General features: G+C 41.4%; 1 protein-coding gene across 3 annotated transcripts in view; it reads right to left on the reverse strand.

Annotated features, from left to right (window-relative positions):
* Positions 1-1,838: 1,838 nt before the first annotated feature.
* The window catches only part of COPS4 (COP9 signalosome subunit 4), a 43,949-nt gene continuing 29,165 nt past the window's right edge, over positions 1,839-16,622 (reverse strand). For 2 of the 3 annotated variants that reach the window (XM_017854758.1, XM_017854759.1), the window contains 4 exons: positions 15,443-15,613; positions 12,143-12,258; positions 9,913-9,997; positions 1,839-2,359 (listed from right to left, as the gene is read on the reverse strand). In XM_017854758.1, coding sequence (XP_017710247.1) covers positions 2,226-2,359; positions 9,913-9,997; positions 12,143-12,258; positions 15,443-15,613 — 506 coding nt within the window. In that variant the 3' untranslated portion in view covers positions 1,839-2,225. The remainder of the gene's footprint in view (positions 2,360-9,912; positions 9,998-12,142; positions 12,259-15,442; positions 15,614-16,622) is intronic. The other variant, XM_017854760.1, reaches the window with a different exon arrangement.

The raw sequence follows: 16,622 nt of genomic DNA on the forward strand, positions 1-16,622 counted from the left end.
AGTCTGGCTCTGTGGCCCAGGCTGGAGTGCAGTGGCGGGATCTCGGCTCACTGCAAGCTCCGCCTCCCGGGTTTCCGCCATTCTCCTGCCTCAGCTTCCGAGTAGCTGGGACTACAGGCGCCCGCCACCTCGCCCGGCTAGTTTTTTTGTATTTTAGTAGAGACGGGGTTTCACCGTGTTAGCCAGGATGGTCTCGATCTCCTGACCTCGTGATCCGCCCGCCTCGGCCTCCCAAAGTGCTGGGATTACAGGCTTGAGCCACCGCGCCCGGCCCTATTTCTAGCATTTCAAATCTTAAGAGTTCCCATCTCTCTGCTTATATTACCTGTCTGTTCTTGAATGTTGTCTATTTTTTTCCATTAGAGCCCTCAACATGTTAATCGTAGTTGTTTTCATTTTCTGGTCTGATCATTCCAGCACTCCTGCCAGATCTTAGTCTGGTTCAGTTGCTTGGTATAGCTCTTCAGATCGTGTTTTTTTCTAACCTTTTAGCATGCTTTATAATTTTTTGGTTGAAAGACAGACATGATGCATCAGGTAATAGGTAATTAGGCTTTTTTTTTTTTTTTTTTTTTGAGACAGTCTTGCTCTGTGTCCACAGCTGGAGTGCTGTGGCACAATTTTGGCTCACTGCAACCTCTGCCTCCCAGGTTCAAGCAATTTTCCTACCTCAGCCTCCCAAATAGCTGGGATTATAGGTGTGCACCACCACATTCGGCTAATTTTTCTGTTTTTAGTAGAGATGGGGTTTCGCCATGTTGCCCAGGCTGGTTCTGAACTCCTGGTGTCAGTGATCCACCCGCCTCAGCCTCTCAAAGTGCTGGGATTACAGGCATGAGCCACTATGCCCAGGCGGTAACTAGGCTTTTAATATGAGGCTTTATATTAATTTGGATAGGAGCTGGGCTGTATTTGAGGTTTACTGTAGCTGTCATTGTTACCATTTTACTTTTTTATATGTATTTATTTTTACCATTTAAGAAAATATCCAAATAGTTACCATTTTAGTGTTCCTACCAGTCACTGACCAGCAGCCTCTTCTCCCAGTAAGCTGATCTCAATTGTGATTCTCTGTATTTGCCTGTCTCTCCAGGGTTTTCAGTGGTGGTTTGCCCTGTGACTTTAATTCTTCCATGGATCAAAGAAAACCATTGATATTCCAATCTGTTCAGTTTTTTTATTTTGCTGTGAGGAGGGATGTGATAACTTCCAAGCTCTTTACATGTTGAAGCTGACACTAAAAGTCACCTACATACTTTTTCAAGTCCTTTCCCCATGTTTTTCTATAAAGCTCAGCTAAAATAACCCTCTGTGGCGCCTTCCCTGACTTCTCTCTCCTAAATGAAGAGCTACTCTTGGCCGGGCGCGGTGGCTCAAGCCTGTAACCCTAGCACTTTGGGAGGCCGAGACGGGCGGATCACAAGGTCAGGAGATCGAGACCACCCTGGCTAATACGGTGAAACCCCGTCTCTACTAAAGAATACAAAAAACTAGCCGGGCGACGAGGCGGGCGCCTGTAGTCCCAGCTACTTGGGAGGCTGAGGCAGGAGAATGGCATGAACCTGGAAGGCGGAGCTTGCAGTGAGCTGAGATCCGGCCACCGCACTCCAGCCTGGGCGACAGAGCCGGACTCCGTCTCAAAAAAAAAAAAAAAAAAGAAGAGCTACTCTTCTGTGTGCTCTAGTAGTTGGAGCAAATACAAGGATTAAACTTACTGTCTCTTGGCTCTTTGACTCTTTGGATGCCTGGAGAACAGGTATTATGACTCAACTTTGTATTTCTAGCATATGGCATAAATCAATGTCTGTTGAAGGAAAAGGGAACAAAATACTCTTCGCTAACTAAAAACAAAGTACTACTTTTATTTGGCTCATTTCTCCATTTATTGAATAACCACATTTGGAGAGGCATGAAGCACTTAAGTTTTACATGACTACAAAGTTATCACAAATCTCAAACTTTTAGCCACAGATATTTCACCTCTGTTTAAAGAAAAAGCTTTCAAGACATCTGAGTTAGCTTAATACACAGAGAACCTGAAATATACGGGAACTACATATTTTTAAATGCTTGTACTTCCTGCTCTAATAATGTCTTCTTTAAACGGAATCCAGCATAAAAGGGATTGAAATGTATAAGGTCATGATGCAAATGCTTTGGAGATAGTGAAACTGATCTGCACAACATGGAAAAAGATGTCATGTGCACAGAAGTTCTGCAAGGATTCATTGAGCCATCTGGGCTTCCATGGCTTGTGCTGTCCATTCTGGTGCTGTTTGACTAATTTTCTCCAAAAGGTTATTCACTTGGAAACAAAGTGATTGGATCTGCTTGTCCCACGTTGGCAGGGCTTCTCGTGCTTAGGGGAAAAAAAACGTACAAAATCAAAATTATTCCTTTGTATTCACAGCAACTGGTGAGTTAAAAGATATACACTTTTTACATGCCTATTCTTGGAACAGGCATGTTCCTTTTAAATATCTAAAAAAGAGAAAAAAGTTATTAAAAAAATAAAAACAATAAATACTTTTTTTTTTTTTGGAGATGGAGTCTTGCTCTGTCACTCAGGCTAGACTGCAGTGGCATGATCTCGGCTCACTGCAACCTCCGCCTCCTGGGTTCAAGCGATTCTCCTGCCTCAGCCTCCAAAGCAGCTGAGATTATAGGCACCTGCCACAACGCCTGACTAATTTTTGTATTTTTAGTAGAGACAGGGTTTCACCATCTTGGCCAGGCTGGTCTCCAACTCCTGACCTCATGATCCACCCGGCTTGGCCTGCCAAAGTGCTGGGATTACAGGCATGAGCCAACACATCCAGCCAATAGTTTTATTAGCTTTTAAAAGTCTAAAAATCAGGCCAGGCATGGTGGCTCACGCCTGTAATCCCAGCACTTTGGGAGGCCGAGGCAGGCAGATCACTTGAGGCCAGGAGCTCGAGACCAGCCTGGCCAACATGGCAAAACCCTGTCTCTACTAAAAATAGAAAATTAAAGAATTAAAAAAAAAGTAAAATACAAAATTAGCCGGGCATGGTGGCAGGCACCTGTAATCCCAGCTACTCATGAGGCTGAGACAGGAGAATCGCTTGAACCCGGGAGGTAGAGGTTGCAGTGAGCCAAGATCGTACCACTGCACTCCAGCTTGGGCGACAAGAGTGAAAAGAGTGAAAACTCCCATCTCAAAAAAAAAAAAAAAAACAAAAAACACTCTAAAAATCTTCGCTAATAAAAACAAGCTATTTACAACATAGTTAAGAAGTGTTTTCTCTTCTTTATTTCTAGCATCTTCAGAAAGTACGCGCAAATAGCTGCTAAGTTATAAAAAGAAAACAAAACAAACAATCATACAACCTGTTATAGCTACTAACACAGTTAGTCCAAACGAATAAAACCGACTAGCCATACACGCTCAACGCAAAGCAACAGACTGAGGCTGTCTTTTCTCACCACGGTCTTGCAGATTCTAAGACACTGCCACCTACTGGGGAAGCAAGTCTATCTTACATCATTCAAATCGATACTTGACTGATTAGACTAAATATTCTTAACATTTAACTCCTCAAAAAAAGTCATTCTTGAATCACCAGGTTTTCTCTATACCAGCACTATATAGTAGCTTCGTTAGAATAATTTTTTTTTTTTGAGGCGGAGTCTTGCGTCTGTACGCCAAGGCTGAGTCAGTGCGCGACTCCCGCTCACTGCGAAGCTCCGCCTCGCCGGTCACTACGCATTCTCCTGCCTCAGCCTCCGGACGTATGCTGCGGACTATCAGGTCGGCCGCACCGGTCGCCCGGCAATCACGCTATTTTTTGTATTTTTAGTACCGGGAGAGGATCAGGGGTTGCTCCACACTGTGAGATTCCTAGCCAATCTGCGATGTCCGGACGCGTCAAGAGCCGGCAGCGGCGTACGACGGCTACCATAGGTGAGAGCGGACACAATTTCCTGGCAAGCGCAGCCGGCGCATCGGGCAGAATCACAAGCTGGAGAGACACCACAAAACAATACACATATACAGGAATAGCAGAGAACGGTAGGCACGATTTCGCGTTGATCCCAGAAAGGCTAGTAAATCTTCTTTTTTATGTGAGCGCGAAGTCTGCCGAGATACCATGGCTGAGCCAGGCACAGCTCGACGATTGTCGTCACTCACGTGACTCCCGCTGATCCGGAGATCAAGCAGATTATCCGACCGCCAGGCTCTCATGAGTCTGAGACCACATAGCGAGAATCCCCAGCCAATCTCTTTGTATTTTCTCCGCGCGGCCAGAGATGGAGAGGGAGAGAGAGAGCGATATTATGGCACCATGTCAGGCTTTGCCAGAGGAGGTCATAGACACTGAACATTAAGTGATCCTGCCACATCAGCCTGCGACAAAAAGCTGGACACACCAAGCGTGCGCCACTGGCCCTCGTACATGAGAAGACATTCTGAGAAGAGCAGGCACTTCGAGCAGCGAGAGTCACATTCGATGGTGTGATACATACGAGCACGGACATCCCACACGTATCATCGCGTATCTCACCTCTGATAATACTATATAAATAAAATCGCAACAAACAACCCCTGATTTGCTATTTGTCAATTCTAAGCCAGGCGTTTCCTTTACATGTAAAGGTTCATGTCTGAATGCATATGCATAATCTTTTTCAGGGGCAAGCAACATGAAACGCACCCTCATCGCCTTGTATCTATGACGCATATGCGGCTTGAGATCGGGCCAAGATAAATACTTGCTGAGAAATAGATATAGCACAGATGGCTCCACACCCACGAGAGGCGAGCTCTTTGCGGCTAAAAGATGCAGCGCGATTATACCATGATTGAGATACCTACACAAAGATACTTTCTGCGCTAATTACATATGCGAAATCACGCCAAAGGGTAATCCCTCCTCTCACTATACATGCACAATTCCATCTTATATAAAACTACATCAGGTTCCGGAACACAAGATACTCACACACAGCACACACAATATTGACTCGTTCCGGAAGCGCACGACGGAGAGTAACGGCTTACAGGCGCACGCGGCTCACTGGGGCCAATAAGGACACTTAGACAGAGATAGGAGGCAAGCAACTATTGTCAAAGTAGCTAAAGGACGAGTGAAAATATTGCGAGTATTCTTGATAACACTAACATGCCTTATTTCATATGTTACTCTTGTCTCTCCATGTTCAGTAGAAACTAGTCGACACTCGCTCGTATGTGGCACGCTCACGACATCTCCTCGCTCGAGCCAATTTATTATTGCACCTCATTCCAAGCTCCTGGGGCATACATCGATGAGGACACCGCCATGTGAAAGATCAAAGAATGAGGAATGCATGGATACTCTACCATAAACAAAATATTATGATACATAATTATGTTTATTACCATATTGTTCAGTCATGGAACAAATAGAGTACAACAATAGACCCAAACATATATCTGCTTAGAGGACCTATACGAAGATAGTGTCCTTCATATACATAGGAGTTGAGAGAGAGAGAGAAACTTCTGAAACATTAGTAGACATAATACACAGACATAGAAATCTAATCCACAATAATCAACTGTAGCTATAAATTTCTATTAAGTACTTGAATCAATAACTAGAGAGATACGGCTAGTGTCTATACGAGCGCTATATACAGAGAATATACCTCTGGTGAGAAACCATAACTAACGCGGAATGATGACTAGTCTATGCAAAAAGTTTAAGAACACTTTTATTTCCCTTAGGCCAAAACTACAGAGGAGTCCAGGGAGAGCGTGCAGGACAGACTATTGTCTGTTAACCAGCGTGACTAGGAGCACACATGCGCGTAGTAGATGGATCACCTGAGGTCGAGCGGAGTTCAGACCGAGAAGAGCTGCACATAGAGAAACCTCCATCTCTACTAAACATACAAAATCCGAGCACCAACGAGAGAATTGCATTGGTGAGATAGCGCGTTCTTCACTACACTATAGAGTTTGAGGCAGGAGAATCGCTGGACCCGTCGGAGAGGCAATCGCTTCCACTTAGACTACTGTGACTTAGCGCTAGAGCGCATTCGCACATCTCAAGAAAAGAACCTGACAAGATATTGGAAAATATTTGTGACACATATTACAGATAAAGTTAAAATCAGCAGGCGCAGGGCTCACGCCTGTACCCGCATTGGAGGCGCGAAAGTGGGCGGATCACGAGGATCAGGAGCAAATCAAAAGAACGAGAGAATATCCGACGGCACATGAGATGAAACCTTGTCTCTTACATAAAATACAAAAAAAAAAATTAGCTATGGAGAAGGTGCGTGCCGAGTCCCAGCTAATCAGAAGCTACAACACACACGGAGGAGTTGGAGTGAGCGAGATTTGGCGCCAGCTGCACTCATCTGCACGGAGCAGACTCGATCTCAAACGAAACGAAAAAGGCGCCGCGGTGGCTCAGCCTGTAATCCAGCCTTGGGAGGGCCGAGACGGGCGGATCAACGAGGTCAGGAGATCGGAGACCATCCTGGCTAACAAGTGAAAGCCTCGTCTCTAGCTAAAAATAAGCGCACAAAAAACTAGCCAGGGAGCGAGCGTGGCGGGTGTCTGTAGTACCGCAGCTACTCGGGGGCTGAGGCACGAATGGCGTAACCGGGAGGCCGAGCTTGCAGTGAGCTTGAGATCGCAGCCACTGCACTCAGCCGGGCGACAGAGTGAGAGCTCCGTCTCAAAAAAACAAAAAAAAAAAAGAAAGAAAGAAAGAAAAAAAAAAGCCAGGCATAGTAGCTCATACCTATAATCCTAGCACTTTGGGAGGCTGAGGCAGGAGGATCACTTGAGGCCAGGAGCTCAAGACCAGCCTGGGCAACACCACAAGACCCCATCTCAAGAAGAAAAACAACTAGCCAGGTGCAGTGGTGTACACCTGTAGTCCTAGCTACTAGAGAGGCTGAAGCAGGAGGACAGCTTGAGCCCAGGAGTTTGAGGCAACAATGAGCAATGATCATACCACTGCACCTCAGCTTGGGCAACAGAGTGAGACCTTGTCTCTTAAAAAACAAAACAAAACAAAAAAACATTATAACAAAAGCTACAGCAAATTGATACTGGAAGGCCAGAAGGAGAGTTGTGAGGGAAGGGAGGAAACAGACAAGTAACATTAACGCACAGAAAGGGAAATGCTATATTACTCATCATATGCTGTGTTTGTTTATTCAACACTTATTTCTCATTTACAATGTGCCAGACACTGGAACAGATGTTGGATGTACCATGGGAAATAAGACAGACTTAATACTTATCACCAGGAAGCTTAGCTTAGAAACAGAAACAGACATTTAGACAAATAGTTATACAACTGAAAATAACTAAGATTAATGCTAGGAAGAAATTCAGGCTGACATGAGAACATATAATTTAAAGCCATATCTAATCTGGAGAGTCAGGAAAATCATTACTGATTAAGGATATTCAAATTGAGACAGGGGACAAAGAGAAGATGGCTGGAAAGGGGTGAATATTTCAGAATGTTTGATAGGGGGAAGAATTTGCAATGCTGAAAAAAATAAAAAGAAGACTTACACAAGAGAAAGCTAGAAAGGACCAGGACCACCTTTGGGGAGACTTTGTATAACTTTGTTCTACAAGCAATGGGGAAGACATTCATTAGAGCATAAACAAAAGAATAACATGATTTACCCATTTGTTTATTTCTTTTTTATGTTTGCATTTTTTGAAAGAAAATAATCACTCCAGACGTACTAGGGAACTGGATTAGAAAGGAGCAACTGTAGATATGAGAAAGAAAGAGGTTATTTCTCAACACCTGAAGAGGTTATAACAGTAGGGTTCTGAACAGGTTGGTGATAGTAAAAAATGAAGAAAAAGACCCAGTTCAATGGCTCACACTTGTAGTCCCCAGCACTTCAGGGATTTAGGAGGTTGAGGCAAGAGGATGGTTTGAGCCCAAGGATAAGGAATACTGGAGAAAGCTAACAATGCAGTTTTGGGATGGCTGGTGGGTTAGTCGTGGGGGACACACAAGAAGGGAAGATAATAAATTCAGTTTTTGATATGTTCATGCTAAGATGCTAAAGCAATCAGGTAGAAACACCTTAGTAGTAAACTAGAAACATGGGGCTAGGACTTAGAAGATTCACCCTAGAAAGGTAAATGTAGGCATTGTCTACACAGAGACAGTAACCGAATCAAAGGAAATAGATAAGATTATCCATGGAAATTCAGTAGCATAAGAGGGGAAAGGTCTAGGATTAAGTCCTAAGTAACTAGTATTTAAATTTAAAGGTACTACAGATTCTACAAAGATGACTATGAAGGATAGCTGAGATGACAAAAGTCAAGGCTGTGGTGGTGGGGAGAAGGTTCAAAAAGTACTGAGAGATCAACACTATTTAATATGTTGAAAAGTCAAGATGAGATTTGGAAGATATAAGGATTTTCATTAAAATGGGGGAGTCCTGAGGGTGTGTAAATATTGATGGAAAGAAGCCAGTAGAAAAAAGGATAAAACCAGACAAAAGTAACTGCTAACCTCAGGTTCCTAAACCAGTGTTTTTTGGTGGGAAGGGAGAGGGAAAGGATCAGAGAAAAGGTCCAAAAGCCCGAGTGGAAGAACCAGACAGGGTGACGGGAACCATTCGCAGTAAAACACGAAGGAAGGAAAAGATTCACATCTACATCTAAAATTAAAGTGTTTCTACATCTGATAAAGAAGTTAAAATATCAAATTGAATGAGAGAAAAAATAAAAAAAAACTAAAAAAAGAAATCAAAATACTTCATACTGATGGCTTTTTTCCCCTTTGAAATAGGAAACAAGATTTTCTACTGAGAGTAAATGGGGAGAAAAGTCAGAAATTTAAGAAAAACCAAAACTGAAATAGCCATTGCAAAGTAGGAAAAGGAGTGGACTAGAGAAATGCACCATGAATCCTATGTAGTGCTGAGGACCTGTGACCTTGACTTTAGAGAAGTATCAGCCTGTCTGATGCCTGACTCTCCTCCAGCACAAAAAAGATTATGCTAACTGGAAGAAAACAGAAAAGTCAATGGACCAGAAACTCCAATAAGGTCAAGGAAGAATTGAACTGGGAGTAACAGACACAGACCACAGACCACTAGAGAAACAAGAAAAAGGTTATGGCCAGAGTAAGATATTTCAAATAACAATTTTACAAGTGGAACAGTTATGGGTACAGTAAGGTCCAGGGTGTAAATGAGGTGGGAATAAGGAGCTGAGAAGGTATTAGACAACGAAAAAGTCAAGGGATCCACTTACCTGTCTGCCTCCATTAGTTTAATGAGTTGCTGAATAGGAAATGCAACTGTCATTTCCATATGCCTGATACATGCCTGCTATGTGGTCAATAAATATTTGATGCATAAATGAATGAACTGATACAACAATTTGAGTTTCAGATTTTTCCTTAATATAGAAAATCCTGCAGTAAGTAGATTCATGAATATAATTATTTTTTTTGAGACAGAGTCTCGCTTTGTCACCCAGGTTGGAGTGCAGTGCTGCAATTTTGGCTCATTGTAACCTCTGCCTCCTGGGTTCAAGCAATTCTCCTGCCTCAGCCTCTGAGTAGCTGGGACTACAGGTGCCTGCCACCACACCTGGCTAATTTTTATATTTTTAGTAGAGACAGGGTTTCACTGTGTTGGCCAGGCTGATCTCAAACTCCTGACCTCAAGTAATCCGCCTGTCTTGGCCTCCCAAAGTGCTGGGATTACAGGCATGAGCTACCATGCCCAGCCTCATGAATATAACTTCTTAAAAATTATTTTAAATTATTTCTTTAGGAAATAAGCTCATTCTAGTAATAAGATTCTGAGTCAAAGGAAACTGTCCAACATGTTTTCATCATAAATATAACAACAGTTCACTGCTATTTCATTATGACAGAAATACACAAAACCTCTTACTTTCAAAATGAACTATTCCATCAATCTGGTCAATAAATCCATTCATACGTCCTTCTGTTATCATTTGAGATGCAATCTTTTCCGCCTATTGGGGGAAAAAAAAACTCTGAAACTTTATCATATCTTTTAGTTATTCACATATGATAAGAGAACTGAAAGCTTCTGGTTTAACTACCATCACTAAACTTTAGATATATGTTAATCTGCCACTAGAAGAGTAAATCCTGTAAATCTGGCTATTTCCCAATTCTTGCTCTGCATAAGCCATTATTTTAAGTTAACTGGGATCTGTTTTTCTTGTGAGATTTTGGACAAGAATATAACTTCATCATTTTCTCTTCTGCTCAAAAGCGAACTATCAATTTTTCTTCTTACTGGGATCCACATCTCAAAAAAACCCAAACAAACTACTTTTTCTTATTTTATTTCAATTTCCACAGTATTTGCTACCCCAGAAACTCTTTAAAAATTGAAAGGTAGATGGTGAAATTCCAATATAAATTGAAAGGGTTTAAAAGACAATTAAAAGAAAGCAAAAAGTCTGCTACCTAACTCCTGAAGACATACTTAATGTTTACTATGCACAAGCAAACTGGATTGTGACCTGGTCACTTATTAATTTTGACCATCTTCACAATCAATCCTATCAGTCCTGAATAGACTATGACTAGCATTTATTGTTAAAAATATATTCACCTCCAACAGTCTCAGCAAGAGATCATACCTTAAAGCCTCAAGAAGAAAGTCTCTTTTAATGGTAACTTAAACCTTGACTCCCAAATTGTTCTTCCTTTACTGTGTATTGAATGTATACAAGTAAAAGAATTGTAAGAAAATTCTAATTAAAAGTTCATTGCCAGGCCAGACACAATGGCTCATGCCTGTAATCCCAGCACTTTGGGAGGCCGAGGTAGGAGGATCACTTGGGACCAGGAGTTCAAGACTAGCCTGGGCAACACAGCAAAACCCTGTTAATTAAAAAAAAAAAAAAAAAAAAGGGCAGGGCGTGGTGACTCACACTTGTAATCTCAGCACTTTGGGAGGCTGAGGCTGGTAGATCACAAAGTCAGGAATCCGAGATCAGCCTGGCCAACACAGTGAAACCCCATCTCTACTAAAAATACAAAAATTAGCTAGGCGTGGTGGTGTAATCTCAGCTACTCAGGAGGCTTAGGTAAGAGAATTGCCTGAACCTGGGAGGCAGAGGTTGCAGTGAACCAAGATTACACCACTACACTCCAGCCTGGGCAACAGAGCTAGAGTCTGTCTTGGGGGAAAACAAACAAACAAAAACTAATTAGCCAGGCGTGGTGATGAGTAATTGTAGTACCAGCTACTTGGGAGTCTGAGGCAGGAAGATTGCTTGAACCCACGAGTCTGAAGCAGCAGTAAGCTATGATAGTGCCACTGCACTCCAGCCTGAGTGACAGAGCAAGAGCCTGTCTCTAAAAACAAAAACAAAAAAAAAACAAATAGACAAAAAATGTCACTGCCAGAGAAAAGAGGATGTGATAACTGCATGACTTTAAGGTTTACAAATTAGCTAAAAGTAAGGTTGATTGCTTAATTTTATTTAAAATCAAGAGAATATTTTGTAAATGATACCTGCAATACTCTCTAAATGTCATTGGTACTTTGTTGGAATTTATATATAGTCAACCAAAACCTAAAACAAACAATAAAATTACATTCCCTAGTAAGTCAGTCAACTTCTTAAGTTAAATCCAAGCATAGAAGCTACAACAGAATAGCCTGGAGCATTACCATATCATTCTCTCAAAAAGATGAAATATTTAAACTCTGAGTCAATCTAGGGCACAAAAAAGTAAGGCATGTATCAAAATCTTAGTCAGAAGTCAAAAACCACTATAAAGCAGATTTAAACAGACACCAAACAAAGACATTCTCAGAAAATGGGTGTCATAACCTGAAACTCCTGAAAGATTTCTATTCTAGGTCACTTGATCACAAAACACAATTTAAAACACCAAAAACATTAAGAGAATTCCACTAAACACACTAGGCCTATTTTAACTTCTAAAGAATTTATTTACATTTACTTGTGACTTTTAGGTGTAATTCTGTTGTTGTTTCCAACATTTATCTTGTTGGAAGATAACAAATGTTTCCAACATGTATTTTCTTGTTGTTTCCAACATTTTATTTTCTCATTATTTTAATAGTTTCACCTCTTAACTGTTTTTAAAATGTCTTGGAATCAAGAAGATACCTTAGCTGCAGGGATCTCTAAAAGAGCTCCAAGTTCTTCGAAGGTAATATTATTATATAATTTGCTTGCAGACAACAAATTGTGTTCAATAACAGCTCTGTCCAAGATGCTGGAACCTTAAATAAGACAGTTACAAGTTTGAAATTAGTTTTATACTCTAAAAAGATGCATCATTTTTTCTGAAAATTTCCAGGCATGTAATAACTCTGATCAAATTTAATTTCTCTGATCAAAATTTTAAAAGTAGCCAATATACGATGTAGTTTCATTAATGTACAATTAAATAAACATAACACTTAGCAAATGAATGATTGGCAAGTAATTATTAAGTAAATAGATCTAACACTTTGGATTTGGAATCTTGCTTCATTAGGCTATCAAATTCATTAACTTTTTTTTTTGAGACAGAATTTCATTCTGTTGCCCAGACTGGAGTGCAGTGGCACAATCTCTGCTCACTGCAACCTCTGTCTCCCAGGTTCAAGCAATTCTCATGCCTAAATCTCCTGAGTAGCTAGGACTACAGGTGTGTACCACCACATCTGGCTAATTTTTTGTATTTTTAGTAGGGACGAGGTTTCGTCATGTTGGCCAGGCAGGTCTCACCTGGCCTCAAGTGATGCTCCCACCTGGGCCTCCCAATGTGCTGTGATTACAGGCATGAGCTATGGCGCCTCGCCCATTAACTTTTCTTTCTACAAGCATAAACTTTTACTAGCAAGCAGCAGCACAACTATCATGCAACCTGTTCTGCAAGCTTCATTAAGTGATCTCTATTCTTGTGGGCACTCCACGAGCATCAAACCAAGGCAAATGTGAGAAATATCCAGATCCAGACCTAGGACCAGGCTAACCTTCCTGAGAGATCAGGCATAGAATCCTCTTTTCAGTGAGGTCGTACAGTATCTGATAATGTTCTGGACCCAAGGTCCTACTTTGAATGTTATTAGACCACTGGGCTCACCCCATGCTTACATATTTCTGCTGAACATTTAACTACTGTAATGAATGCAAGAGACAAAATATACTTGGAGACTTCCAGGGAAGTATTCTGAGAACCCCTGTTTCTTACAGTGCCTCACCTTCTCCTTTTCCAGAATTCCACCCACGATCTGCTAGTTTTTCACTTAACTCCTATTTCCCAGTCTACCGTGCTGGTTCCTCCTTCTTTTCCTTCTCTCAAATATTAGAGGGCTGAATTTTGCACCTTCTTCCCTTTTTATCCTACCATCAAAATGCTGATAATGATCAGACACATATCTGTAATCTAAATCTCCCTTTTGAATTCAGACTTACACAGCCAACTACCTAAATACCCAATCAATTAATTTTATAAATATCTCAAATTTAATACGTCCAAAAAAGCAGGCAGGTGCAGTGGCTTACCCCTATAATCCCAGCACTTTGGGAAGCCAAGACGGGAGGACTGCTCAAGCCCAGGAGTTCAAGACCAGCCTGGGCAACATGGAGACACCCTGTCTCTACAAAAAAATTTAAAAATTAGCAGGGTGTGGAGGCACATGCCTAAGCTTCTGGGGAGGTGGAGGTAGGTGAAAGGATCATTTGAGCCCAAGAGGTTGAGGCTGCAGTGAGCTATGGCATCATGTCAGCCCCAGCCTGGGCAAAAGAGTGAGACCCTGTCTCAAAAAGTGAAAAAAAAAAAGGACTGCTTAGCCAGGCACAGTGGCTCATGTCTGTAAACCCAGTGCTTTGGAAGGCTGAGGTGGGAGAACTGCTTGAGGCCAGGGGTTCAAGACTAGCCTAGGCAATATAGTGAGACCCTAACTCTACAAAAAATTAAAACATTAACCGGGTATGGTGGTGTGCACCTGCAGTCCCAGTTACTTTGTTCCAGGCTGCAGTGAGCCATGATTGCCCCAGTGCACTCTAACTGGACAACATAGCACGACTATAACTAACAAAAGAAAAAAGAAAAACTTCTCTCCTCAGTCTATTCCTCTCCCAGTCTATCCCATGTCAAAAACTAGTACAGCAGGCAGAGGGGAGGCAAGAATAAGGAGTTATTGTTTATTGGTACAGAGTTTTAGCTTGGGAAAATTTAAAAGTTCTGGAGATGGATGTCAGTGATGGTTGCACAACAATGTGAAAGTACTTAATGCCACAGAACTGCACATGTTAAAATGGTGATTTTTATGTTATATATATTTTATCACATTTTTTTTTAACAAGGTCGTACACTGTCACTGAAACTGGAGTGCCATGGGGCAATCACGGCTCACTGTAACCTTGACCTCCTGGGCTCAACCAATCCTCCCACCTCAGCCTCCCAAGTAGCTAGAACCAGAGGCATGTACCACCATCCCTAGCTGTTTTTCTTTATATTTTGTAGAGATAAGGCCTCACTATGTTGCACAGGTTGGTCTGAAACTCCCAGGCTCAAGTGATCCTCCCGCCTTAGCCTCCCAAAGTGCTGGGATTACAGGCATGAGCCACCATGCCCAGTCATAATATATATATTTTTAAGCAGTACAGTAGTATACCCAGTTAAAAGGACTGTATCACTGGGCACCGTGGCTCATGCCTGTAATCTCATCACTTTGGGAGGCTGAGGTGGGCGAATCACCTGAGGTCGGGAGTTCGAGATCAGCCTGAGCAACATGGAGAAACTCCGTCTCTACTAAAATTACAAAATTAGCCAGGTGTGGTGGCGCATGCCTGTAATCCCAGCTACTCGGGAGGCCGAGGTAGGAGAATCACTAGAACCCGGGAGGCAGAGGTTGTGGTAAACCAAGATTGCGCCATTGCACTCCAGCCAGGGCAACAAGAGTAAAACTCTCTCTCAAAAAAAATAAAATAAAAAATAGGCCAGGCGTGGTGGCTCACGCCTGTAATCCCAGCACTTTGTGAGGCCAAGGTGGGTGGATCATGAGGTCAGGAGATTGAGACCATCCTGGCTAACATGGTGAAACCCTGTCTCTACTAAAAATATAAAAAATTAGACGGGCACGGTGGCAGGTGCCTGTAGTCCCAGCTACTCAGGAGGCTGAGGCAGGAGAATGGTATGAATCCAGGAGGCGGAGCTTGCAGTGAGCCAAGATTACGCCACCTGGCCACTGCACTACTCTAGCCTGGGCGACAGAGCAAGACTCTTATCTCAAAAGAAAATTTTAAAAAAAATTTTTTAATCTAAAAAATAAAAATAAAATAATTCCTTTTTTATGAGGAAGTGTTATATAGAATTATTATTAAAAGACAGCAAGATGCTTCTAATTTAACATGATGTTCACTAGTCTGTACCTAAACATTGACTACTATATACACGTAAGCCATGATCATTACCATCAGCTGTAGTTGCTTTTTGGTGAGGCATCAGCATGGCGGCAAATTCTTGAAGCTGATTTCCTCTGATGATCCTATCTAGGTACATTTTCTCTAGGATCCCATAGGCAGCAAGTTGCTGGCACCTTTCATCCTTAAAAAGAGTAGCTAGCATCCGAGAACGCTGCTGTCCTAAGAGAAATAAATGAGCATCAAATTTCACGATGTTATTTTCACAATGTTTCTTTAGGAAAAAAAAAAAATCTATCTTATGACCTCATTTTTATCTACTAAATATACAGCCAGTACTCATTATTCATGGTAATCATGGTCTGCAGTCACTGACGACACTGAATTATCAAGCACTAAACTGCTGCTCCTATGGGAATAAAGGTTAGGTTCCTGTGAGCATCTGGTCACAACATTTTCATCAACGAATTAATCTGTAACCTTGTTTTATGTGTGTTTCTGTTTAGAGACATCCTATTTAATATATATATTGTTGATTCATTAACATTGAACTCACGGCCAACACTATAAATCACACCTAAATGAAGCTATCTAACACACGTATTTTCTCCATAGGGCACTTAAGACCACCCCCTAGACAGCACTTCAGCACTATGGCTGGGTGCCATTATAAACAGCAAAATCACTGAAAACAGAACAAAAGTGTGAAAAACATGATCTTAGACCATAAAAAGGCTATTTGTGTACAGTATAAAAGTAAAAAAATAAGCAGGGAATCTACATGTTCAACCTCAGGTGGAAACATGTCAGGACATTCAAATGTTTTGCCACCCTGCACATATCTGCAAATGACAGTGGAAGTGCTGCAAGTATTGACTTTGGGGTTATAAATAAATTTTAGCAAGGAGGATAATTCAGAAACATGGAATCCACAGATAAAGAAGAGCAACTATATAGTCATACATGAAGAATTTCGGGCCAAAATGTTACAAGCGGTTGGAAGAACAGGTGATTTCTATTTTCCTTTTCTTATTTGTACTTCTACAATAAACATTCATTATTTCATTAATAAAAAACTTATGAAAGATGAAAACATCTGATAGGGAGACTTAATATTCATAATTTCAATTTATATTTTCAAGGAACTTTAGTGACAACTAATAACATTAAAAAAATCAAACTCGCAAAAATGATCCTATCAACAACCTTTTTCTTTTTTTTTTTTTTTTTT

This window comes from Rhinopithecus bieti, unplaced genomic scaffold (genome assembly GCF_001698545.2).
Source record: "Rhinopithecus bieti isolate Rb0 unplaced genomic scaffold, ASM169854v2 scaffold_38123, whole genome shotgun sequence".
Classification (NCBI taxonomy): domain Eukaryota; kingdom Metazoa; phylum Chordata; class Mammalia; order Primates; family Cercopithecidae; genus Rhinopithecus; species Rhinopithecus bieti.